At 41.2% G+C, this 26574-nt stretch overlaps 1 protein-coding gene across 2 annotated transcripts in view; it reads right to left on the bottom strand.

The window, feature by feature from the left end:
* The window catches only part of CTNNA3 (catenin alpha 3), a 422479-nt gene that overhangs the window by 99092 nt on the left and 296813 nt on the right, over positions 1-26574 (bottom strand). For both annotated transcript variants that reach the window (XM_018920823.3, XM_018920822.3), the window contains 2 exons: positions 25859-26015; positions 3888-4088 (listed from right to left, as the gene is read on the bottom strand). In XM_018920823.3, coding sequence (XP_018776368.3) covers positions 3888-4088; positions 25859-26015 — 358 coding nt within the window. The remainder of the gene's footprint in view (positions 1-3887; positions 4089-25858; positions 26016-26574) is intronic.

Consider the following 26574-nt stretch of genomic DNA (forward strand, 5'->3'; position numbering starts at 1 on the left):
GCTAAGGTAAATTACCTCTTCCCAGAGAAAAGCAATGCAGTGGATTTAGTCCACCCTGGAGAATCAATTAATAAATTACTGTGCAAGAAAGCTCTGGTTCAGGTGCAGTGGATCAGTTTTAATATAGGGCTGTAGAAGCACCCACACTGAAAGGGCTGTGAAGGGAAAGAGGAGACTGGGAGGTGATCACAATAGCAATCCTGGGACCAAGAAACAAACACACACATTAGTGTAACTAGATAAATTCATTCATACTGGCACATAATATGTTAAAACATGCTGCCAAAATGTAACTGAAGGCTGTGAAGGTTTTAAAGAAAATCACTGAACACAAACCCAAGCACTCCAGAAAAGGTCTAAAAGCTAAATGTCTTTGGCCCACTGCAGACTTGAGGCAGTTAAAATACTTCATATCTTTGTCTCCACCCTTTCCTTTTTTTTTTTTACAAGATCTGTAGACATCAAAGTAACTAAAGATTTTATGTTTTTACACTTATATGTATATCATTAGACTTCAGCATTAAAGCAGAACTGCAGACCAAATTTACAATACAAACCTTTTACTCTACCAACAGATATATGCCATAATATAAATTGTTGACTTAAATTTAACTGCTGCAGACTCTGGCAGGCAATAAAATAACAGAGGAGACTGGTATTTAGAAGTACAGAACAAGATCACCCTTCCAGTTCTGAAGAAGAAATACCTTAGGATTTTATAAACAGAGTTTCTAAAAGTTTCATTTTGCTTTGATACAACAGTACACAAACCCTACCAAAATGCAACAATCTGCATATTTCAATCTAACAAACAGTGCCAGACGTGAGGAGTGACAGAGGCACCAGGAGTGAAGTTTTCACAGCCTTAACCACACCAGAACACAGCCTCAAGCTCAACTACTTTACCCTTGTACAGTCAAACAGGCGCTGCTGGGCTAAAGCCACTGCCTCCCAAGAACACAGCACATGGCTGAACATCTTCTCCAGGGTCCCCCAGGCTCCGTGCTGACGTACAGCCACCTGCCCGGGGCCTTGGAACGCTCTGCAGCTCCTCCCTACCCACAGAGCTGCTCCCCAGACACTGGGAGCAGGGGACAGGGAACAGCACATGGTCACAGCCCGGGGTCACAGCGGTGTGGCACCAGCACAGCCAGCACAGCGCTCCCCCCTCCCACCAGGAGCTGGGGAGCATCCCTGCACCCCCAGACCACAGCCTCCAGGCCTGGCTATCAGCTGGAACTCTGCAGAGTTGGTGCAGAAGGACCAAGACCATCAGGTGCCTCTGTAACTACATCCAGCACGAGCTCACCCATTCTGTCCCACAGTCTCGTGGCTCTAAACTGAGCCTGTGGACAGGAGCCTTCTCTGCCCCAATCCATGGCCCTGGCACATGCCCAGGCAGTGACCTACACAAAGCAGCTGCTGGGTAACACAGCTGGCTGTGACCCCACAGCCACAGTGACCTAAGGCATGCCATGCACACACAGAGGGCAAACCAAGGGATGTCAGGGCTGCAAAGACAACTTCAGCTCTGGTATTATTTAACTTCTAAAAGCACAGCTCCTCACCACAGATGGGGCTTTTACAGAGCCTTGTTGTTAGTCTTCTCAGGGTTTTCCTTCTTGTTCAGGGAAAGGGAAGGGGTAAACAGAAGAACAGGATAAATACGCCTGAGAAAGAGGACCCTCCATTGCATGGTGCTGTAGAAAGGCACTTGGCTGCCCACAGCTCATATGTACACCAGACTACACCTGAGCTGAGAAATTAACTCCAGTTTTTAATAATCATTTTGTGGCAATATTAAGATACTACTGTTGAACAGCTCACTTTATTTTAAATACGTCTGATGCCTTCCAGCTGAAGAGACAGATATGGCGATTTTTGCTCTTTCCTCACATACTGCAATGCAGAGAATTAAATATCTTTCTTTTCTTATACATTACCTCATTGTATATTCTACAATTTAACCTTGATCTTGGTTTTAACAAACGGTAAATATATCTGCTCCTCTTTGTGCACATTTTCTACCTTCTGTTACCTCCAATTTGCATCTTTCCTATTTCTTCTCCCATTCACTCTTCCATTTTTATTTTTAGTTCTCTGCTATTTCCATGTATGCCCTTTGTCTTTAATTTTGCTTTCACTAGTGCTATACTCTGCCTACAGTAATTTCTCACGAGTAACACTTTACACTTTACCTCTTCCTTAGGCATTAAGGATACTCTTCACTACCCAAGGTTATTGTGGAAGTTAACTGAGGAGTTTATGGCAGCATAAATACAGAGTTCTCTCCTGGTGAACTTTCCCCTTGCAATCATCTGGACCCGAAAGACCCAGCTGGGATAGAATGGTTTAGGTTACACTTGTGGGCTGCAACCTACCTACACTTTACCTGTCAGCTGAAAAAGTTAAATAAAACAAAACCGAGCAGCCCTCTCACAGTTCAACATCTGTTCACTGCAGATCACGGAAATACAGTGAAAATGAAAAGTATGTCTTTTTTGCACTCCTACTGAACAACATAAAGACAGCCAATTCTTTGAAGTACTGCAAAGTCATTTGAGATGTGACCATGCTTGATGTCCCTTGAAAGAAGCAAACATTCCAACCACCATCAGTTTTATGCCTCCCTGTCTTCTGCAGACAGACAGGTTCAGGTACTGTCAAAGCAAGGCAACAGAACAGAAATCAGTGTCAACTCCCAATGCCTTTAAATACTATCAGTTTCAAGAAAAACAGGCTCAGCTTTTACATGAGAATCTAAACTATGCTTTTCTATGCTGCTTCCCTCTCTGTATTTGTCACAGTCCTTCCAGAAATCATGAAGAAAGGAGTGCAATGGTGAAAATTTTTCAATTTTCCCATCAAAATATCAGAAAACAAGATAAAAAACAGGCAAGCCTATTTCAAACTCTTCCCACTGTTCTCTTCTGCCACTTCACTGCAATGTCAGTTTACTCCTGTTCACATGAGGACATTTCTGCCCTGGACATATTTGAACTTACTAAGAAAGAGCTCAAACAAAATTCCTGTCTTTTCTTGTGGTAAAATGTCAGTTAAATGTAAGGTACTCGACATTTGTTTAGCTTGAAAGAGCAAGGAATTAGATCTCTGAGTTCAGGAAGCCAAATCCTATATTCTAGAGATGTACAGACTTGTCAGAAAACCTCTTAGGAGCAGTTTAACTGCCCACTATGTGACTTGCAACCATTTAAAACATGGAAGTACTGGGAATGCCATCGATTTTATTTTTTAAATTAAGTACACATTATGAAAAGTCAGAGATTCATCTATGGAAAACACAGGAACCATTTATAGAATAGTGCAGTTACACCCCCTGTGGCCAGTACAGGCATTTTCCAATATAGGATGCCCTCTTTTTTAATATTATGGAAATGGAAAGGAGACTGCTAAACATTTTAGAAAGTTTCAAATTCGTTTTACAAAACTGAAGACTTTTTGGGACATCTGATTACTGCTTAACAGTCTTTAAAGTGGAAGTACACAGAAATCATGCAGCTCCTTCTCTGAGTTGGCCTTCCATCTGCTACGAGCAGGCGTGGCGAGGCCAGCACAACGAAGTGGGAAGCTGCTACCTCATTAGTTACGAGTCTGCAAACAATGTTACATGCGTTAAGGACGCCAGTAACAGGGGGTTCCATAACTCAAGAAAGCTTACAGAGATCATGGAATTCATACTAAACGTTAAAAATTAGTCTTGAACCGCATGGTCTCATCCTAACTCAACAGCCGGCTAAAGGGAGAGACCTGGGGGGGAACCAGAGGTGCGGCACCCGCGCATGACAGCAGCGACCCGCGGGATTCCTGCCGAAGGCAGCGCACCAAGGAAAGGGGGCAGGCGATGGAAGCTCGGCACTCGGCCTTACCAGCCCCGGAGAGCTGCTGCACGTGGCCCATGACCCCCTGGGTGTAGGCTCCCGGCTCGTAGTTGTCCATCTCCCCCACCACGACGTGCGCCACGCGGGCGGCGCGGCCGCGGATGGCGCCCGCGGCGCGGTCCAGGCCCTCGGCGTCTTGCTCCCGCAGTGCCACGATGCAGCGGTTCACGTCCTCCAGGATGTGGCTCTCTGCAAGCACAAGGGCACTGCTTTAGCACTCACACCGCTCACACGGCTCAGCGGGCTGCAAAACTTACAGTGGCAAACCTACACTGAGCTGCCTGAAGCTTCTCCTACCATGGACTGACTCCTAGAATTCAAAGGCACTGTAATACTCTCCTTAAGCAACAGCAACAATAAAATACTGAGTCAGAAAGTGCTATAAAAACATGAAAACCACAAAACCTTAGATTAAATATTTGCAAAATAAAGAAAAAAATTATTAAAGCTGCTACTTTAATGTTGAAACCTTCTTAAGCCACTGTGACAACATCTTCTGTAATGAGGTGAGTCACCAATGGCAAACAACTGCCCAACAACTAAACTAACTTCTTTTACATAGATGCCTTAGGATGCTCATGCTCAAACTCTGAAGGAGTTCTTTCTAGATCTATCTTTCTAGATATACATTTTTCAACTGGCAATTTGTACTTACCACACCATTCTTTGATACTTGAGCATGTAGAAATGGGGAAAAAAACATCAGCAGGAAGGACAAAGACAAGGAAAAAATACTGATACTACAGACTGGTCCTAAACCAAAGAATAACAAGCACAAGTAAGGATTCAAATCAAGCTAGAGGACAATAATGTCAAGAACTGCAGAGAGAACACTTATGTGGTACATTAATATTTCCATCTATACAACCGATATTGAAGGACATGCTCCTTTTTTTTTTCAAGCAAAGTAATGCAAATATAAAATTAAACTTACAGTACAAAAGTAGTATCATAAAATATGTCTTTAAATGATAATATATTTACTCCTTTAAAGCTTAAATACCTCATAAAAACTTTCCCATTAGTGCTGGTATTAAATTTCCTTTCCTACACAGATCTGCAATCTGCTCTGTCTCACAAGAGAGTGTACAAGAACATTAGAAGCACATTTTGTGAAGGCAATAGATCTGTTCCATCTTCAGAAGCATCAGTGAAACTTCCCTTGCACTAAGCCGTGAATTAATTCAGAGCTTACAAGTTTCTTGTCAATTCACATGACTGCCATTTTGTACATGAGTACTGAATTATGTTTTATGTTATCCAATAAGTTAGACAATCACAGTTACTTGGACAGATAAAACACACCATTAGGTAATCCTTAACTACTAACTGGGTCTGGCATGACTACCTTGGGATTCTGCCTATGCAAAAACCTATGAATTCCAGCTCAGTTTCTGAAATGGCTGCATCACAGAATGTCTCTGTAAACACAGAGCATCCTTATCCTTTTCAGATCCATGTCACCACCTCCACAGAGCACAGAAACAGAGGAGTTTAGCAATGCTGCCTTTGTCAGCACTGTGTTCAGCGTGTGCAGATTTGGTAGCTGCACCCACAGACTGACAGCTCCATGCAAAGAGAGCACTCAGAGCACTGGCAGCTACCTCAGCTCCTCCAGTGTCAAACACAACACATCCAGCTGGACAGAAGGGGCCAAATGAGCAGGTGCACAAAGATGTCCCAGGCTCCAACCTGTGACGTACAAGTTATACCACACCTTTCCTTTTCCAGGCATCTCTTCCTGTGTGCTTCCAAGGGAGGAGGCTTCCAAACAAACCTGTCTGTGTGCACAACGCTGGAGACAGAGGTCTGACACACAGAGATCGCAGGAGAAATGACTAAAAAAGCCACAGCTCCATCCAAAATGAAGCAGTACAGGCCACCCTTGTATTAGATTGAATACTGCCCATGTGTTAGCACAGACAACGACAGAATGGATAGTACAACCACCACTTTAAGGGCCTTGCTGTGAAGAATACACTGCTTTTTACTGTCCAGCAAAGACAGCAGTTAAAGGGCTTAATCCTGAGTCAACAGAAAGGCAGGGCTCTTCCAGGACCTACCAATGGAAGATCACAGTTACCTGGCTATTTCATACAATATGAATCTCAGGGGCATTAAAAAAATAAAACTGCCCATGGTCTCACAGCCATACTGTATGAATGGAACACATGGTGGAAGTTCCCAGTTTCCCAACCTTTCTAAGGGATGGCACAAACAACACTTTTATGGAACAGCAAACTTGAGAGCAGATGCTCAAGTGAAATGGAACTAGACCTGTATGTATGTCAAGACTCCTTTGAAGTCATTTTAGAATTGAATACAAATTAGACTGTGATGTATCTGCTCCCAGATACTGTGTTTAAGGACAACAAGGAGGGATACAGATTTTATTCATTTTGTATTGTCCATCCACCTTGTACTAGACAAGCAGTGCAAAGTTTTCTTGTTCCATGGGTCCATGGCCACCCGTCAGGGTCCCAGGGAGCCTGCCTGGTTCCATCCATCTCTGCATCACCCAGTGCCAAGGCCTTGGCTGCACAGCCCACGTACACACAGAACTGCACCCACAGAAACCACAAGTCAGCTTCTCCCCAGCACGGGCACTGCCCAGCAGCACGTGCTGAATAACCACAGCTTCCCACCACGTTCTGATGCTCTTCCCAGATGAGCTACTTCACAATCAGTAAAACCTGGCTTAACTTCATTTTCCTAAGGCTCAATAAGATGATACATCTGCCTTAGGAGATCTAATGGAAAAGGAGCACCACTGATCACAGTCCAGCTAAGATTGTTTCAGCCTCTATCTTTCTTATTTCCTCCTCCTATAACAAATGCATTAGGTCAGCTTTTGATTTTCAGCCAGGCAGCTTACTTTGCCCAAAGCAGAAAAGGAAGATTAGGATGATGGACCATCTCAGGATGATGGACCATCTCTTTGCCAAGAGTCAGTGTCTAGCAGGAGAGTTAATTGTAACAGTGGATTGATAGATGTTTAAGGAAATTGTCAGATTGCCACGGCTGCCACAGCAATTATCATGAGCAAGTGCACTGCACCTTCTGATTTCCCGCTGGGATTTTGATGTTAGTCAAAAATGGCCAAAAATCATATCTCAGCTGAGCTAACCAATGGCTAATAAAGCTGTCTGACAAAGCCATGACTCAGACTGTCTCTGGACAAAATCAATAGCTCTTCCTCTGCATGTCATCCAAGAAAAAGACAGCTGATGCCCTTCCACTCCACTTGGCACTGATAAGGCCTCAGCTGAAGCACTTTAATTCAAGTTTCTCTGCTCAGCTAAAAAAAAAAAAAAAAAAAAGTGAGCTAAATGGAGACATTATAAAAAAAGAAAAGAAAAATAATTACTAGAAATTTTAAAAATTTAGTACATGACGAAGCATTATAAAACTCAATTTGGTCTCCTGAAGACAAGACAGAAAATACAACATTCCTTTTCTGCAAGACCTAAACCATAAAATTAGAAATCTATGCAGTGATAGTCTAGCCAAAAAATGATTTCTATCTTTTCCCATCTGTTGACATGATAAAATAGGAAGCACAGAAACTTTGCACAAAAAGTCAGCTTCCTTTCAGATAACTCCTATTCCCCAAGCACAGTAACTCAGAGTGCTCATCAGAAAAGAATTCCAAGTTTTCCAGTAAAGGCACTATCTGGTACATCGAAAGACACACTCCCACCGACTCATAATGCTTTGATGAACTCCAGAAAGATATCTGACATCAAATAAACATTAAGAGCATCCATACTTAGATTGAGCAGGTTTTAGTGCCAAAGTTAAGAGAACTTAAGCAACTAAGTGGAAAGTGAAAGTCCCAGTCCCAGTATACAATTCCCTGTTACCACCTTTCTTGTATTCAGACAGAAAAAAAACTCCAAAACCCCAAAACAAAACAAAAAACCCAAACAAAACAAAAAAACCTACCCAAGTTAATCTAATTCCCACCCTTTTTCTACCTACTGAAGTTCAGATAATACTCAAGGCTAAATTTCCATCAGCAATCTTATGAAATAGATTTTCTTGGCACTTGCAGCTCTTTTACAAAATACCTATATTCTACAAGCAAGACACTGTCTTAGTCACTACTCAGAAATAAAATCACTGATAATCACTTAATGTCCAAAGTTCCTGGCAATTTCAAGAGAAGAATTTTTAAATTAATAGAAAAGTACAGAAAAATAATTACTTAGAACAAGGAAAACACATATGCTTTCTTCTCTAATTGTATTAGCTAAACAGTCCTCATCTGCTAAATCTAAGGAACTAAATGATAATTTCTAATATTTTTTGTTGATTATCCATCTGACAGCTCTGTCATTCTGTCTCAGACCAAGGGTGGCACTGACAGGCAGGGCTCCCAATTTTTTGGGATTTAGCCAAGTGCACTCACACTTCCAAAATGCTCCTGTTTTAGACACACAGAGCCCTACATTATCAGGGTTGAAGTGTCAATTCTCTGGCTTAAAAGACAAGGAGCTACAGGCTAAAGCTTCACCTCAGTGCCTGCAAAAATTATGGCACAAGACCTCAAGGAAAACATTTCCAGGCACCAGAAGGACAAGAAGATTATTAGGGACACACAGTACTACTACTGGGGCCAATCAAGCATGGTCAAACTGACTGCTTTCAGTGATGAAGGACCGGCCCTGTGGATGGGGGCAGCGCTCTGGTTATCCCGGACTTGAAGGACACTTGTGCCAGTGTCCCCAGCCTCCCCCCAGGGCAATGAGGGTGGCAGTAGCTGGCAGGTGAACGGCCCTGCAGGCTCACTGAGGAGCAGCTGCTCCTCAGGAAGGGGCATGAGGAGGTGGGAGCATTTAAAGCCAGAGCCAGAGCACACCCTGAGCAGCTCTGGAGGTGCCACGGACCAGGCAGTCTGGCTAGCTCATACTCCAGAGGACAGGCTGACACCCAGAGCAGCCCTGACAAGCTGGACAGATGCACCAACAGGCACTTGCTCAGCAGGAAAGCAAAGGAAACTTGGGACTTGATATAAAGGAAAAAAAATAGTTTCTCCATTATGAGCACGGGGAAACACTTGAACAAATCACCTGTGAAGACCAGAAATCAGCTGATGCCGACAAGTGGGCACAAATGCTGCTGTTTGTAGGTGCTAGAGAAAATGAATTCATTATTCCCTTTGTGGCAGACTTTTTCAGCACTATTTAACTCTCTGCAAGGGGAATTGTGATGCCAAAAAAGATCAAGCACACACATGAGAAGGCTCCTGAGTTAACATGCACGCCTCATGTTAATGGGACAGATTTTCCTGAAGGAGTCTGTCTACAAAATTTACCAGAGTGCTCCAGAAAACAGTAGGCTAAGTTGGAAAAAAAGGTAAAATCTCAGAGTATCCAGCACACCATGGGACATAAGACAGAAATATGGTGTGTCTCTAAGAGTGAGCTGGAAGCTGCAAGCCCAAAGCCAGAAGACAACAGAAGAAAAAGGATGGAAGATGACTGAGGAGAGAAAAGAGGGAATAGCATAAAGGTACCCCCCTAGGCAATGTTCTTCAGGATCTATCATTATCTGTGCAAGTCCCTCCAGATTATTTTTCAGGGAAAAGAGACACAATACTTCATGTTTTTAGAAACTTCAACCTGCAGTCTGAAACACTGGCTTCACTTCTGTTCCCAGAAAATACTAACTAAAGTGTGTATTTCTTCCAAATTTTACCTTGGGGTGAACAAAGCATTGATTGACATGGCAGCTTCTCCGTAAGGTTCACTTTCATTCACATATGCATGAATGAATCTAAAATGTCAGTATCTAAACTCATGAATGCTAAAAAAAAAAGCACAAAAAAACTCCCAGAAAAACCCCATCAACGAAATAAACCAACCTACACAGTAAAACCAAACCCACCCAAAATTCTCTGCCACATCACCACCAAAACAGAAGTATAAAAATATGTCTTAAATAAGTATCTACTAATTAAAGAGTTGGCAGCCAAAAATTATCAGTTTAACTAGCTGATAAATGTTTCAGATTACAGAAAATTTCTCTCCCTGCATGAGTGAGAATCTTACAGTAATATTAATCCTCTCCAGAGTTTGATGTCCGTCCCTCATTTCTTTTAACATGACTACAATAAGATTTCACTTGAGATGCTAACTGCTTTTGCTTCATTCCTTGCCCTCCCCTTTTGTGGGCACAAAATTCAGCCTCCAGATAGGTTTTTGGATTGTCAGCTTCCCCATTAAGCATCCAGATGTATTCCAGGACCTCGGGGAAAAGAAGGAAGCACCAGCTTAGACTCTCAGCATGTTTCAGTGTCTCTCCTCTCCCAAAGCTTTACATAAGCCAAGCTCAGAGAGCTCTGCAAACAGGGAAGTTCCCTGCAGAAGCACACAGGCCAGCCTGGACCTGGGTAAGGATCTGGAGAGAGCACAGGCACACAAGAAGCAGACCAGAAGCAGGAACACTGGGATAGGACAGAGATAAAAGGAAGCTAAAAACAGTGAAAATGTCAACATAACCAGCTGGGCAGGGGTCACTTCTCCACGTCCAGACTTCAGCTGCCCCCTGGGCACTTCCCCCCCAGAAACATGCAGGGGTGACATGAGCTCATGGAGCTTGGTCCCAGCCCCTTTACTTGGCCCAGTCCTCTTAAACACACCCTCCTTGGGTCAGCTGAAGACATCCCTGATTTCAGGACAATCCACCTCATCCTCCACATACACATGCAAAGGTCTGCAAGGACCTGGGCCTCACAGGTGCCCATTTCTCTTCTCTGGCTACAATCACTTAAGAACCTTAGCTCAGTTTTTATTCTAAACTTACAGGAGATGGTTCATACTTCCCTCAACAATGTACACAGGCAACATAGAATTTTTAATATATTAATACTCTGTAACATGCTGCTGGCTCTGTAGGACCAGAAGGGGAAAAAAAGGAATTGGAAATGGACAGAAAAAGAGGAGACAATGGAGAGTGAATAAAATATAATATTCTTGTTTAATCCTCAGAAATCACTCTAACCACAAACTGTGTTTGCAATATGCACTCCTGCTCCTTTTCAACTGCTGTAAATTCCAGAATGAACATAGCAAATTTTAACAGACTAGCCATGTCTCAGCTGTGAACCTAGGCAATTGTAATGCTGATAACCCAGGTAATCATGATCTTAATAACAACTCTCTCCTCGAAAAGCATTCTCTTCACCAAAGCAGCTACAACCAAAACCAATGAATTTCTTCCAAGAGCGTACTTTATCTTCTTAACAAATGCATCCACTTCAGCTTCTTGAAGTACAATGGAATAAACTCCTTCAACCTTAATTTGACCACATTAACCCCTGAAAATAATGAGCAGAATGCCATTGGGCCAACATGAGGCAGCAAATCTTCTTCTAGGAAAACTGGACTAGGAAACCTTGTCCTGTCTCAACTACAGCAGAGAGACTGATACTCCAATGTGCAGTTATTCACATTAGAATTCTCATGGTTCATGTGCCACCTGGTCTAGCTGATGGTTTCCCTGCCCAAGGCAGGAGTCTGGAACTAGATGGATTTCAAGGTCCCTTCCAGCCCAGATCATTTAAAGATTCTACAATCTCCTAAAGCTGCTCACAAATGTGGGGACTGACAAATAGTCCCCATTTCCTGTTCCATAGGAAGTCCTACTTCAGCTAAACTGCTTTATACACCCAGCTTTGCTAAATTGCTTCAAGAAGTAGCTAATACTGTATTAGGTGTAAATATTTCATTTCAAGTGCTTCCAGACAGATCTATGAGGTAATCAGCACACGTCCTTCTCCTCTGACAATGCTTTTGAGGTATTTAAATTTTAGTGAATGCAGAATACTAGAACAACATTGCCACATAACCTTAATTCTGCATTAACAGGTTAATTGTCTCTGGCTTTTCACTTCTTCCGTGGGAGGCTGGCAAATGAGCAGCAACAGTCAAAATGAAACTGCTGAGGACTGGGGTGGGAGAGATGGGGAACCATTGCAAGGATAATGGGATTCACCAGAATAAAGAACTCAGAGAGGCTGCTCTTGGTCTGAATACAATACAGCCCCAGCTGTGAGCAGCAGGAAGGACTAGACCTGCACATCCCTTCCAAACACAGTGGTTTTAGGATTCTGTGATAGAGAGGAACAGTAAGAACTGCCAGCCAAAGAGAGCAGGGGCACACCAGACTCCCCAAATGACTGGAACACGCCTCTTCCACATCAGCAAGGCCTTTTACAGACTCTGACATGCAATTGTTCAGTACATTTGCCACTGACTGGCAGCTTTAACTTAGACTTTCCTTTTGTTATCTTGGACATAATAATTACTTTTCACTCTTCATTTTAGCTACTGGATAATGGAGAATTATCTGCCTTATAGAATTCTGTCACATTTTTCCTTAGTATGTGCCAGCCAGCTCAAAAAATACACAGGATAACCATTTTCTTTATACTCAGTCTGGGCCTGTTCCCTTCATTTCCAACACACTGCACTGCCAGAGCATTCATTATCCTCCTCAGAACATTCCCTCTCAAAAAATACAGGAGACAGTTTCCCTTTCTGTCACTTTTATAAACCTCAGGTAAAAATTCTGGGAGGCTTCTTTTTGCAGGAGATGAACTACAGAACGGGAGAGACTTTTCCTGGCAATTTGCTCCTTTGTTTCTTTGTTGCCATTAATTTTGCAGCAGCCCGCTGGAACTGTCTGCAGGAGAATTCTGAACTACAGGAGAGCATTCTCCTTCAGCATCTAAGCAGAAGACTGTGTCCCACAAAAAAATGCTCCACCAGCCCTGGCTTGGTCTTTTGTGCCTCACCTGCCTGCCCAGTTTCAATGCAGAGTTACCTAAAAACCCAATTAAGTTGGGTTTCTAAAGCAGATAGAAGCTACCAAAAAAAAAAAAAAAAAAAGAAGAAAAAAGAAAAAAAGAAAAGTTGTATTCTCAGTGCTATGAAAGTGGAGATTCAATTTTCCATATCATTTGCTCTGCCAAAAGAGAAGAACTGAAATCTGCACTTTTATTGCCCTAGGTGAAATATGAGCTGGCCCTAAACAGGGCATAAATAAATTTGTTTTCTGCCCTTCTGTGACTGGGAAATGGAAAATTTATTTTGCTTTCTAAATTCTGCATTCAGAATCCAAATCTAGCTAAAATATTGCCTAACTTCATGAAAATATCTCCTAAAAACTCAGAAAGGCCTTGATAAATCATAAATCTTTAGGTCTAAAATGGCAAAAGCAATGATCTCTGAGTGAAGGATTATCTGAAGGAATTACACTGAGACTTACCTCACTGGAAAGAAAAAGTCTTTGGAGCAGGGAAATAACTAGCCAGATTAGAGGGAAATAGTTCACAGCACCTATTTTACAAATCAATGCATAGCTGATAACCTAGTTCATCATTTCACAGCACATGACACAGAATGAAGAGCTGGCAATCTTCCCAGTTTGGACCAAACAGCATAAGAAGAAATTTGCAATTACTAGAGACTATTTAATGTCTGTCTTTGCATCAGCTGGAAGGTTTGGACAATTTGTTACCTTCAGAAGATTTCATTTCCTCGGGTGGGGAGAGGGGAGAATTAAAAGACGTGATAATACATCATCTATTTCCTTCTGCAAGATCAGGGGTGTAAAATTGGAGAGCTCTGTGTTACCTGTTTCATAGTGTGTGCAACAAAGCAGATATTCTGTCAAATGGGGGCTATTTCATTGGTCTGTAAAATATTGGTAAAAGATATCAGCCATCTGCCACTCTTAGATAATTGCTCAGGTGAAAATTCTGACTTTATGATATTCTCTTGTTACAGCTTGGTACCTGCTAGAGTAAGCAGGTGATCAACACCTATAAATACTTTTTGATACAACAATCAGGGCACAGAGGGACAAGTGTTAACAGAGAGAAAACATTTCACTGACAAGAGACAATTGGGGTAGGAAACTCCCAAGTCTCCCTTACAAATATGGTAACTTTTAGGCTGTGACAAACTTGTCAATTTTCCTGGGGGATACCCCTCTGAAAATTGCATTGTTTGCTGGTGAGAAGTCACCTCTACTTGAAGAGAAAAGCTGCCTCTTCATTAGATCAGTTTTCCCACTGAAGTCTAAGCTGGTACCATCTTTGCTCTTGGTGGAGGACAGGTGCTGCTGGCTTGTTTCCAACTTGTCTGGGTTACAGAGGACCTAAGTCTGGGAGGTGTGTTTTGTGTTTTATTACACTGCCATCCACCAAATTTCTGGGACCAAATCTGAGCTATTTGCTAAACTTACAGGCAACAGAAATCAGGGCATAAGTCCCACTTGGTGCACCCCACATACTCAATTAGCACTCTCTTTGATTTCACATTTGTTTTTTTCTCCCCCAGGTGCTAAGGGGCCCCAGCTTTGCAGCAAACAAGCACGTGTCCTATTCCAGCTGCTGGAGGCTCCACAGGTAGGCTGCCTTTGGATTATCAAGAAAACCTCATTTGTATCCTACTGCTTGATAACAGGTTCACAAGAGAGGGCTTAGCTTTTGTTCATCTTGTGCACATATGCAAATCTCTTTTCTCATGTTTCATTTTGAAAGAACAGACAGATTGGACATGCTGCTTCCAGTAATAAAGCATACTCCAGTTTCAGAACTACAACACAACTGGAACCTGCTCTCCCAGATAAGGATTTTGTATCTTATTCTGCAAACAAAGTCCCACGTTCTGCACCACAGCAGAACTGTCACCTTAAACTCTTAACACCATTGACAAAATGTTCCCTTACCATTTGGTTGTACTTTTTTTCATACCAGTTCTTGGGAACACTTGTGTATGTTTCCAGTAGGCCTCATTACAAGAAGGAGGCAAATCAATTCCTGCAAAGCTGCACAAAACCATTAAAAGCTACTGCTGCAGCTGGAAAGCCATTAGCAAGCAGCCTGTTGGGAAATAAACACACAAAAAATTAATTCTCATCTGCATCAAACCCATGCATCTTAGACCATGCTTCAAAGGCTGCCAAATCCCAACTCATCCAAATCCCATACAAAGTGAATTCCAAATGCATCAGCCTTCCAAACTTTTGAGGAGGACACCAGTAGTTTGCAAAGCTCGTGATGAGAAATGAACCCCACAGCTAACAAAGTCTCAGCTACAACTTACTCTGTTCTAACTTCAGTAAGAACAGAGCAGGAATTCAATATGAAATTTCAGCTTCTGAATGAAAACCTCAAGTCATCAAAATTCCAAGTCCAGTGTTGAACTGCATGGTCCTTGGTCCTGCCTACTGGCTCGGTGACTTCATGCATCCCATTCACTCTTGCCCCTCTACAGCTCTCCAAAAGTTCACCTCTAAAATGCTCCCATAACCTCACTAACAAGTGCAGAAAATCTTGATTTAGAAAATACTAATTCTGAGAAGCAGATTTTCATGGGGCAAGGCTTGCCAGAATGGTTCCCTGTGACACAAGGTCAGATCCAGTGGCAGGACATGACACACCTAACCAAGCAGTCCCTAAGAACACACCCACTGCCACAAAAGTGTAACACGCTGTAATGTTTGCCCTTGAGTCTAGGCCAGGGGTGCTGCAAGAGCAATCTGCATTTAAATCAGTGTATCAGGACTGTAAGCTACTTCTGAGGCAAGGACATGGAACATGGATATTGAAGGGAGGCAGGAGACAATGCAAGATTTTCAATGAAAACAAAATGGCTACCATGACATCAACAAATCCCCAGGAAGAAGACATTCCTCTGAAGAAAACTGAAAATTACTCCAACCAGCCATTGTGCCATGCAGCATTTCAAGTTCTATTTATCTTAATAACAGAGTAAGAAAAATGGATGACTGTGGTGGTAACTTGTGAGGTGGTGGGGAGGAGTCAGGGCAATCAGAAAGCTGGATGAAGTATTTCTGCTGGCAAACTGGTATTAACCACTGCACAAAAGAGAACAGAGAGAGACAGGAACGCTGCATAATGAAGAGTCCAAGCAGCCCCCTAGAGTAGGAAGCTGTGCATCACAAACTGGAGGCACCAGTGCAGAGTGAGATAAGCATTGCTGCTGGTAAACGTACACTGGATTTCTGAAAGGCTTTCAACTGCTATTCCCAGAGAGCTCTGAGATGGCACAGGATAAATGACAGATTTACTGGTGTTACTTCTTACACAAGACAAAAGAAGGGGCAGAAACAAGCAGACAGTCTTCCCAACTCTGTAAGCCAGTATGTCCACAGGGATTGGCTCTGAAATAGTGTAATTCAATGCTTTCAAAAGCAATATAAAAGGAGAGTACTGAAGTAATGAAGGAGGGAATTTTTCTTGTCTTTTCTCATTCCAGACAAAGCAGACAACAAAGAACTGAAGATGGTATCACAGCACCAAGTGATCAGTGAATTAAGCAAACCAGTTCAATGTCAATGAACTCCAATGTGTAGTGAAAAAAAAACCCAAGCCTATACAAAATACCGACCTATAAATTAGTTACTACAGTTGAGCCTAGAAATTTCTGAAGTCAATTAAGAAAACTCTAGAAGCAGGCTAGCTCAACAGTAATTAAAGGCAAATAATGCTGTGATTTCCCAAAGAATACCTGATAGTAAAGATATATCTAAGATGCTTCAAATAGTTCTTGTCCTTATTTCCATTTAAAAATACCCATTTTAGCAAGCAGCACAACTAAACCTCCCACTCCTCCACAAGATACATCCCTACATTGTTGAAATGACAGCTATTATAATGTTATGGAAGAAAAAGAGTTTAAAAGAAAGAGCAGGGAAAAGTAGAGGATATTCCCAGTGAAGGCAAAGCATTATGATGGTTTTGACAGAATTTCCAGGTGGGTCATAAAAGGCTAAGAGCTGCACCAGCAAAAATAAACTTTGCATGCTCAGTGACACACAGATCCAGCTCTCAGTATTGATAAAAAAGGGAAAAATATCCAAGGCCATTTTCTTACAAGCAAGGTGAGAACAACAAAGAGGGAGCTTGACCATTTTAAGTTTAGCAAATTCATATTTATCCTGAAGCACATTACAGGCTGAACAAACCTGATATCCAAGTTATTGAACACCCCAGTTTCATTTACCTTCCTACTGGAACTGTAATTAAGTGCATACATCTCTACTTAGACTCTCATGTTTCTTCTCCTACAAAAAGCAAAGCATGGTATTTCGCCAGTGCAGGCACCAGAAGGCCAGCATGACAACACTGAATTTAATCCTAACTCTCTTAATAGCATCTTTTTGGTTTGGGTTTTTTCCCCATGATCTCCAGAGCTATGCTAAGGGTGAACTGGTAATTGGCAATTTTTGTGATGTATTCATCTGTAAACATGCTACAAGGACTGGAAAAGTGGTAATAAACTGAACCAGAACTTTAAACCATTGATGGAAAACAAATTATATCAAGAGAGATAAGCAAGACAAATCTGAATCATTCCCTTAGTCCCTGCCCAAGTATTTACAGTGTATTTTGCACTTTGAGTGACTTCAGCTGTCCAGATTGCCATCCTAGCAGCTACAACTGTGTAAAGTGACACAAAACAGAGCCTGGTCAAAATCCAAAACTTAATGTTATTAATACTTCCATGCTGAGACCTGGCTTTTCCATACACAGAAGTGCTACTCATCAAGTGTTGTATTTTTAACATAATAAAAGATGTAGCAATGCTACAAAATCAAAAGGGTGACCTTGGCTCTACAAACAAGCCCTGCTAGGGAGCCCCTGAGATGTCTCAATCTCAGAGTCCACATTAAGAGCATTTCAGTAGCCACAAAGATGCAAATGACTGCATTATGACATCTAATCTGATTAGCCCTGATTATACCCAACACTTTCAATCTGACTCAAGCAGAACTGTGTATTTTGACAAAAAACAAGTGACCAGTAAAGCACATAAAGCTGTGCCTGCAGAAGTGCACACTGCAGTAACCTCAGCCTACCACTTTCCATAATGCAGGCTGAGTGTAGCTGTTCAGCATGATGAGCACTAACATGCATTCCTGAATCACTGAATACAACCACAACACAATAATGTGCATCAAAAGAAAAAAAGAGGCAGAGATGTCACACACTGTTTGCAAGTGGACACCCTAAATTAGCAGACAAAGCATTAAAGTTTTACAGCCTTACCCACATGTACTGGAGTCTTGCAGAAAGCTTTTTCAGGTGGTTTTAATGAGAAAAGGAGGAAGGACAGACACTAGAAGTTTTAGAATATAAACTTCAAAGGAAAAAAATTAGAAGATTGTGGGGTGGGAGAGGAAGGAAATGAGACATTTTCAATGGAAATGCACACTACTAAAGAACCAAGCAAATTTAGGAATAAAATCAGGAGAAATCATTTGTAAAATGGTTTCCAAACTTCCAAATGCTACAACACTGGATACAACCTTTCAGAACTTTTAACTTGAACTTCAGCAGTTGGCTTTAAATGAATTTCTAAGCATAACTTAAACTTCCAACGGAATATGAGAAGCATTAGTAGGGATGGACAGGCTTTTCCAGACGAGCTACCACTTTAGTTTGGACACAGTTTGCTGATGTGTGACCATCAGTGGGAGCCATCACAGATCCTAAAAGCAGCAGAACCACTGGTTAGCAGACACAATGAACAGAGGAGAATATGTTAATCACCTCTGCTGCTCCGCACCCTCCTCTCTCAAACCGTCAGAAATTAAGTAAAACTAAGCTATTTTTAGCCTGAAGTTTGCTGGTGCTGTTGCTAACAAGAAAAAAGGGGTTCTATACTAAAACCCCAGAGCTTTCTCTTCCCTTCAACTATAACAAAAAGATATTAACACCCCCTTCATATTTTGGCCTGTTTCCATCCTGCCTGCCTGCCTCCTATGGCAACTATAAATTATTCTTTTAGATTACCTGAGGTTCTGGAAAAAAAAAAAAAGCCCAGCACTGGGTAGACTATGACAGAATAGTGGATAAATGAGTATGATGCCATTAACAGGACAGGCAGCATCAAGAAAGTTATTTCTTAAGAATACCTTTATACAGAATGTGACACTGACTAATGAAGAACAGCTCAACAGCAGAGGAACTACCACAGGGCAGAGATAAGGAAGGCTGTGTAATATTCAGAGAACATTATAAAACCTGGAAGAATACTTGCATGTAATTGCATTTAGGGATGTGAAAAGGCAGAGGAACTAAACAGACATGAGGAGTTTTTTTTAAAAATGACTGATGCAAAGTAATTTCGAAGAAATAGAGGAAAGGTCTGCCTCTATTGCACAAAATTGGATAATGCTACAGATCTGCTACATATTTGAAAAAACCTAGCTACCAACAGGAAATACATCAGACCAGGAGAGGAGAATGAATAACAATATATATCAGTCTAATCTCAGCAGGTGTTTCTGTATTTATGAGAGAATGACTGCATCATCCAGAACAAGCAGACACACTCTCCCAAAATGAGCTTCCCTGTCCGCTGTGTAGCAAAGAAGAACAAGGAAGACTAAGCTTAGGAAACCTATTCAGCTGGAGATGGAGGAAGAAATGCTCATCAGACTTAGTAAAAAAAAAAAAAAAGTATCACCTATTTAACAACTACTTTTCTTTAAAAAGTTATGATTTGTAACAAACACTGGCTTGATACTAATGCAGAGACAATGATATGAAAAGCCTGCAACTGTCTAATTTAAGGTCTCTTAAGGATAAAGTGTGGTAAGACTGACAATGCTCAGTGCAATCAATGGTACCTGAGCCCAGGAGAACACGAGTGAAGAACTCCACTGTTATGAACAAGAAAAGGGTAACCCATATTTTTTCCCAAAAGTAGAATTACAAGTTTAACCAGTTCTGGTAGAGGAGTGCTTTTGTTAGCTGCTTGTCGAATCACCTGTTAAGTATCGGGTCGTTAGCCATCTATGGTTGAGAATTCACTCTATTGTATCAGCATCACCCTGCTTGGGGCCAGGTGGGAGGATAGCATTCCCCCAGACAGTGGAGGGGAGGGAACCAGGAGTTGATATGCAGATAACATTAGAGCCAAAATGCAATGGGGCAAGCCCCCATTCCAAATGCAATTAATAAACCCCTAAACCAGCGAGCCAATAGAGAATTCAGAGATCAAAGTGGTCTCTGGACATCAGGGATGAGGTGAGAAGCCAGCAGAGACTCTGAAAACCTTAATGGCCCCTCACCACAAGTTAAGAAAATGTTGTTTAAAGTGAGGACCCGAGACTGCCAACTGAAAATAGGGATTCTGGAGGTGTATACCCCTGCCTGCTCACGTGAGACTGCACCCCCAGCTCTGTCCCCGGGTGGATAAAGCTGCATTTGACTCCTCCTCCTCGTCATTCCAGGGAGCTGCGACCGCGAACCTGCGGATCTGTCGGGCCTCCCAGCCTTGAGCTGATCACTTTTAATAAAGGCATCAAAAAGGGAGAAATATCTCCTGCCCTGTTTATTTCATCCACTCAGCTGTTTTATGCCATCATTCACAAACAGACATTAATAGAAAGCCTATAAAGAACGCCAACAGTATACATAGGAATACAGTTGGACACAAAAGTCCAAAGAATGCAACAAAAACCAAAAATAACCCATTAAGCCTAGAACAGGCTGGAGAAGAGCATTACTGAACAGAAACTGACTTCTGTGCAATCCAGCCAGAAATTAGTACAAACAAACCAAGAGGTTTCTGTCAGTATCTTTTCTAAAAGCGCTCAGCTGGTTTAGTACTACACAGAAATAATGAAGCACTGGGTCAGTGCTTCCTTCTCTAGTCCCCATTCTCCATCCTCTAAAAAAAAAAAATCTTATGGAAATACACTTACATTAATCTACTCTTAATTGGTGTGATTCAGATGAATTCATTCTTCTCTCAGTGATGCAAGCAGGAGAAGGGATTTTACAAGCAGACATTTTTGACATTTTTTGCAGTAGATTAATACTAGTTGTGTTGCATTGCTTAACATTGGTTGTACAATAATAGCTAAGACCAAATTAAAACCAAGACACGGACCACATGTAACTGAAGAAGTCTCAAATTGAATTTCTGCAGGAAATTGGAAGTTTGCCCTGCTCTGCACAAGATGCTTTAGTAGAGAATCTTCAGAGCTCTCTTCTAATCCTTGTTAGTCTTTAATGCTGCTTCTCTATTCTGCTATTTTGTACATGCCATCCCACATGGCCACTAAGTCCCCTGACCCACTCTTTCCTAACCAACTACTGAAGACCTCTCCCAGCAGCAGAAACTGCAGCAGCAGCAGCTGGGGCTCCAGATGTGGAGCTATAAATGGTGGGGAAAGAAGTGAAGCTGGATATTTGCTCCTTCTTTGTGATCTTCAAAAATAGGCCTGTGGACAAATACATAAGGCAGGTTCTCTTTCCTTATTATTTTTGCTGGTGTTTAACTGAGAAATCTTCATTGAAATCACACAAAAGCAGTCAAAAATACGGTCTCTTGGCTATTGTTGATGGCCGTAAGACTCTTTGCACCCTCAAAAAGGATTTTCTCTAACAGCTTTACTGTCTTTGCTGCTTTCCTCAAATTAAAAGTTTCTGATGGCCAAGGTTTACATTTAAAAGGCAACTTTTGTTCTAACATGGTGGCATCATACTGTTTCCCACCATGCTTGGAAAAAATAATTTTAAGATTCCAAGGGAAAGATGACAAGACTGGAAAAAATACCTAGCTTGATTTCAGACTTCAGGAATTCCCTGCACACTGCGTATTTGGAATGTAATCTACTCCATTTGGCTGGAGAAACGTGCAAGATTTCCCAGGATCTGCTCTGAAAGCCTGCCCATCACCCCAGAACACAAGTACCACTGGAAAGTGAACTATGGCTCTTGTCCTCCTTGTCAGCAGTCACTGACTGGTCCCAATTCTTCAGTATAAATGTTTTTGCCTGCTCAGGTTATCTTGAATGATCCTTTATCCCATCACAGAACCTCCTCAGCAGTCTCTCAAGTCTTTACCTACTTAAGACCCCTCAGGCCAGTTCCTGTGAGGAGCTGAATTTGTGGGGCACCTGTGGATACATTATAAAACACTGTTCTGCTCACAGGACTAACAGTGGCAAACTCTCCAGATCCTGCTGCAGATTGATTTGCCTGGGTCCACATTTGCCAATATCAATTGAGCAGTGCAAACTGCACGGGGGAATTGCACAAACCCTCACCTGAGGCAGACAGGTAAGTCACAGCACTTCCTATGACTTCCTCAGGTAAAGAGCAGCAAGCAGAACTTCTGGCAGGGAAGCAACAAGCTGGACATCAGACAAAACCTCTCAATGTCTAATGACTTACTACCCATTATTTGGAAGGGATTTATTAAAAAAAACATTAATTCAATTGAAAGAGCTGATGCAATTACAAAGGACAAAATGCACTTTAGACAAACTTTATTTTGAGAAGGTATATAAAAGGGCAGAGAGCACAGACTTCATTTTACACAACTGAAAAGGCTCTGGGTCATTTGTGGACTGTACTTGAAGACAGATTTACTCACACATGAGGAGAAATGGGAAAAGATATGAACAAGGAAACGTTTTTATGAAAACATGGCACTTCCATTTCAGCAAAAGAGGAGCTACTATTAAAGGCATTTAAGCACTGTGATATTATAACTATCACAATGAGCAAAATTCCAGACAGCATTAGGGAGGCTGAGGAGAAGGCCCAGCTGATGAAATAATCTTAGTTTGGACAAGGACTTTAAGAGAAGGACACAGAAGCAGCGCAGGGGTCTGTCATGCAGGCTCTTCAAGAAAACAACAGAAGGGGGGAAAAAAAAAAAATCACAGGTCCTGAGAATTTTGTATACATAAACACACTTCAGATCTTACCTATATGGTCCTTGAAAAATTTAATTCTGGGACTAAAAGATCCAAGCCTTTTCTTACCATTTTCCTAACACATGACAAAATTGAAATATTTAATAATTGCAATTAGCCTGTCATTGCAATTACACACCATCATCAGGAGGAGAAAACATACACACAAAGGAAGAAAATACTGACATTTCAGATTATCTATCTACACCCACTAGGTTTACTAAGGCAGTTTTGAATAAAAGAGTATTAAAATAACACAGAAGAATCAACATTAGGAAATGAGCCTCAAACTCGGTTTCAGGTTAATTGTATGAGGGAGAAGACACTAAGAGCTTACAGGAGCAGAGGGTTGAGGATAAAACTTCAGATTTACCAGCATGAATGCAATTACAGGCAGAACAAAACCAGTTTCCTGGAAATTCATGCATCAAATGCAACAGCACATTTTAATTTATGAATCTGTAAACTTCACATCATCATGATAAATGGACGACAGTAATTTTTTAACTTAATGTCAGTGGGTTGTAAAGATTAACACCCACATTCTTCCTTGCATAAATTAACTATCCAAAACCGATAGGCTGAGACTGATTCTCTGTTCCTACAAGCTGTAACAAATCTATGAACAACAGTACCATAATTTATAGTGTTACATAATTACAATGACTTTTTTTACACAAGTCATTAACTCTTGCTTTCCTTTATAAGGAAAAGACCTCCACTTCAACTCTTTGCAATCAGACCTCTTTTTCACTTGTAAGACTTGATTTAATCTTTTTTTTTTCTGTAGTGCTGTTTTCCTTTCATTATAGTACCATATAACTGGCAAGAATAAAACACAACTGAAAATAAATCAAATTTATTTTGGATGCATGAATCTGAAAAGCAAAGATGCATGAATCTGAAAAGCAAAGACCAATACACTTAGAAAAATAAGAGTAGCATTTTGTTTATTGTTAGATGTCATTTCTAAGAGCATTAAAAACAAACAAACAAAAAAAAAACACCAAAAAAAACCCTCAACCCACACCAAAAAAAAAAAAAAAACAAACCAAAAAAACAGCAACAAAGAAAAAACAACCTGTGGGAACCCACAAAATCACAAGGTTTTGGGAAAGCTGCAAAAGGCATTGCCAAAGAGAAACATCTTCTCAATAGAGCCCTTAAGAACGAGCATGACACTTGAAGTTTAAACAGATTACATTACCATGTGCCAAAGGGTTCTGCCAAAGCTTACAAAAGATGTTTCACACACACTTTAAAGGAAATACAGCAATGTTTATCTTTCTTGGACCTCATGGCATGTAGGCCTACACATCAGCTACCTGAATTCATTTCTTTTTTCACTTACTGTGAAATAGTTAATAATTTAAATGTGTTCAACCAAAGAATGTAAATATGCTAAAAAGCCAGGCGTCTTCTCTGAAATGAGCAGCTGCCCAATGACAGATTTTTCTTCTACACAATTATTATTGGAATGCTTAATTTTATTCTTCAAGTCCAAGAAATTTTGAAAAAAAAAAAACCTAAAATGTGCCATTTCAATGACTCATGGCTGTATAGATAAAAATAATCACTTAGCTCAATAAATCTGACAGAAGATTTAACCTACTATGAAAACTCCTGAGTTTAAAAGAGATTCATGTATTTTATTCATTAGAAATTGACTTGTTTCATCTCCTTATTAACAGCTTTAGCAATACCTGCATAAATTTCAGGAAATCTCAGGAACAGGGAAGATTTGCACTGTAAGCAGGAGGCAGGTTCATAAAGCACTTCCATCAAAGGCTAACTTACACAGGGAGAAAATAATTCTCAGGTTCTGCTACTCAGTATGAAGATGCTGAGATACACACAGGAGAGTAACTATGAATAGCTGAATAACTAAGCCACACTATTTGCAGTAAATTCTTCTACACTCAGACCTAAGTCACTTGCCAGGTACCCCAGCTGACCTTGTAAAGCAAGGAGAATTTCCCCACACCCAAGGAAAAGGCTGTATCCCACATCAGCAGACCCACAAAGTGTCTGAACAGCCAGCTCTGCCCATGCTGGCTGCACTGGAATATCCACACCCTGATAGTAGGAAAAACACCACTCACTCACTGGGACTCCACTCCAGCAGCTTCCAGGCCCCACAGTGATGATGCCAAGCAAGCTTTGGAGCAATGAACACCAAAACTCTGCCCCTTGCAGGCAGGGTCTACCCTCACATTTAATGAGCAAACAGGACTTGAGAATGTGAACTTAGCTGTGCCTTCACTTACAAGGGTTTTAAACTACTGACACCTGCAGAACTGCTCATGTTTCCACTGCTGCACAAACCAAACAGCCCTAACTAACGGACCCAAAGAGAAATGGGCAAGCACAGGGCCCACTGACCTGAGGACACACAGAAATTAAACCACATTTAAGGCACATGAGACAAACTTTTCCTTCCTTTTTATGTTATGCTACTTAAGAGAAATCAGAAAAGTAAAATTATACAAATTTACATGTGCTTCACAATACAAGGATTTCTAAACTATGCACATGAAGGTTTATTTTAGCAGGAGCAACAGAAAAAGCAGGCACTGTGCAACTGAAATGCTTTTGTTTTCCTCACTAAGGAAAATGAGACAGTGAGGGCAGAACCTTACTTCAGAACTGGAATCTTTAAACTGCAAAAAGTGAAACAACTGTTTTCACTCTTCTTTTTAAATGATGAAAACACTCACTGCTTCAGTAAATACAGTTTACTACCCAAGGCCTTTTCATTGAAGAGATCTGTGAAAGTATATTTTGTGTGACAAATATCTGTGACACTGAAAATTCCAGAAATTCTACTGTGCATTCCACAGGAATTGGAACACAGGCTGTGGAACAAGAAAGCCTCTTGTTGAAGGTATATGCACAGCAATATGTACTTCCTTTCCTCGGAGACTTCTCACAGCTGCAGAGAGGATTTGAAACTGCAGAGGTAAATGAAGCTGTGGGGACGGATAAATGCACCCCTGTGACACCCACCTGGTCAGCCCCAGGGACTTCTGTCCAGCTCCACACCATGCACAGCAGAAACATCCACTGGGTGGGGATATTTGAAACAACAGCAATGCTTTCACAAATCATTATACACTCTCATCTTTCACTGCTTTCCTACTGAAAAGTGATGAAAAATATTCAAAGCATATAAAAGATTAACTGGATTCTGAAAATTATCATACCTGATACAGCAAGGAAATCATCAATACTTGTTATATCATCCACAGCTTCAGTAAGAACACGGATGTGATTCTCCCACGTACTCCTGTACATCTCCATGTTGTTTTTCACAACCTGACTTTTCGGTCTGGCAGCAAGAGCTAAAGCAGCATTAATAACCTGTACCAAAAACAGAGAAAACCAACTAAGTAATTATTTCTTGAGAAACCAAATCTTATGTTTTGCTTAATATAGCAAAGCAGCATTCCTGTTCTCTAAACAAAAGTTTGCTCAGCTTTTGGTTCTCTTCTCAAGCAGAAATATCAGTCAGATGTTGCTTAGGCAAACCTCTACTTCAGCTTCATAAATTAAGAAGCTGATGGAAGAGGAGAGAAAAATCCCAACAGTTTGGTTTTAGTTGCAAAATCCCCATATTCCAGTTTGCAGGATATCAAATCCAGGAGGTTTTCACTCACACACACTTCAGGCACACACTTACCAGAACAGCAACCATCATTTCAGCTCTGAGTTTAACACCAAGAACTTGAGAGGCTTTTTCCTAATAATAATAGCTTATTGATGTTATATACATAAACGTTTTTAAATTAAACTAACACATGCCAGGTAGAAGCTGAACATTAACCCTGCATTTCCCTTTCTTTCCTTCTGAATACTGCTTATTTATCAAGGGGGGAATGATTTTAAGACAACCAAACACCACGGAAAACATGGGGAGAAT

This window comes from Serinus canaria, chromosome 6, assembly GCF_022539315.1.
Source record: "Serinus canaria isolate serCan28SL12 chromosome 6, serCan2020, whole genome shotgun sequence".
NCBI lineage: Eukaryota > Metazoa > Chordata > Aves > Passeriformes > Fringillidae > Serinus > Serinus canaria.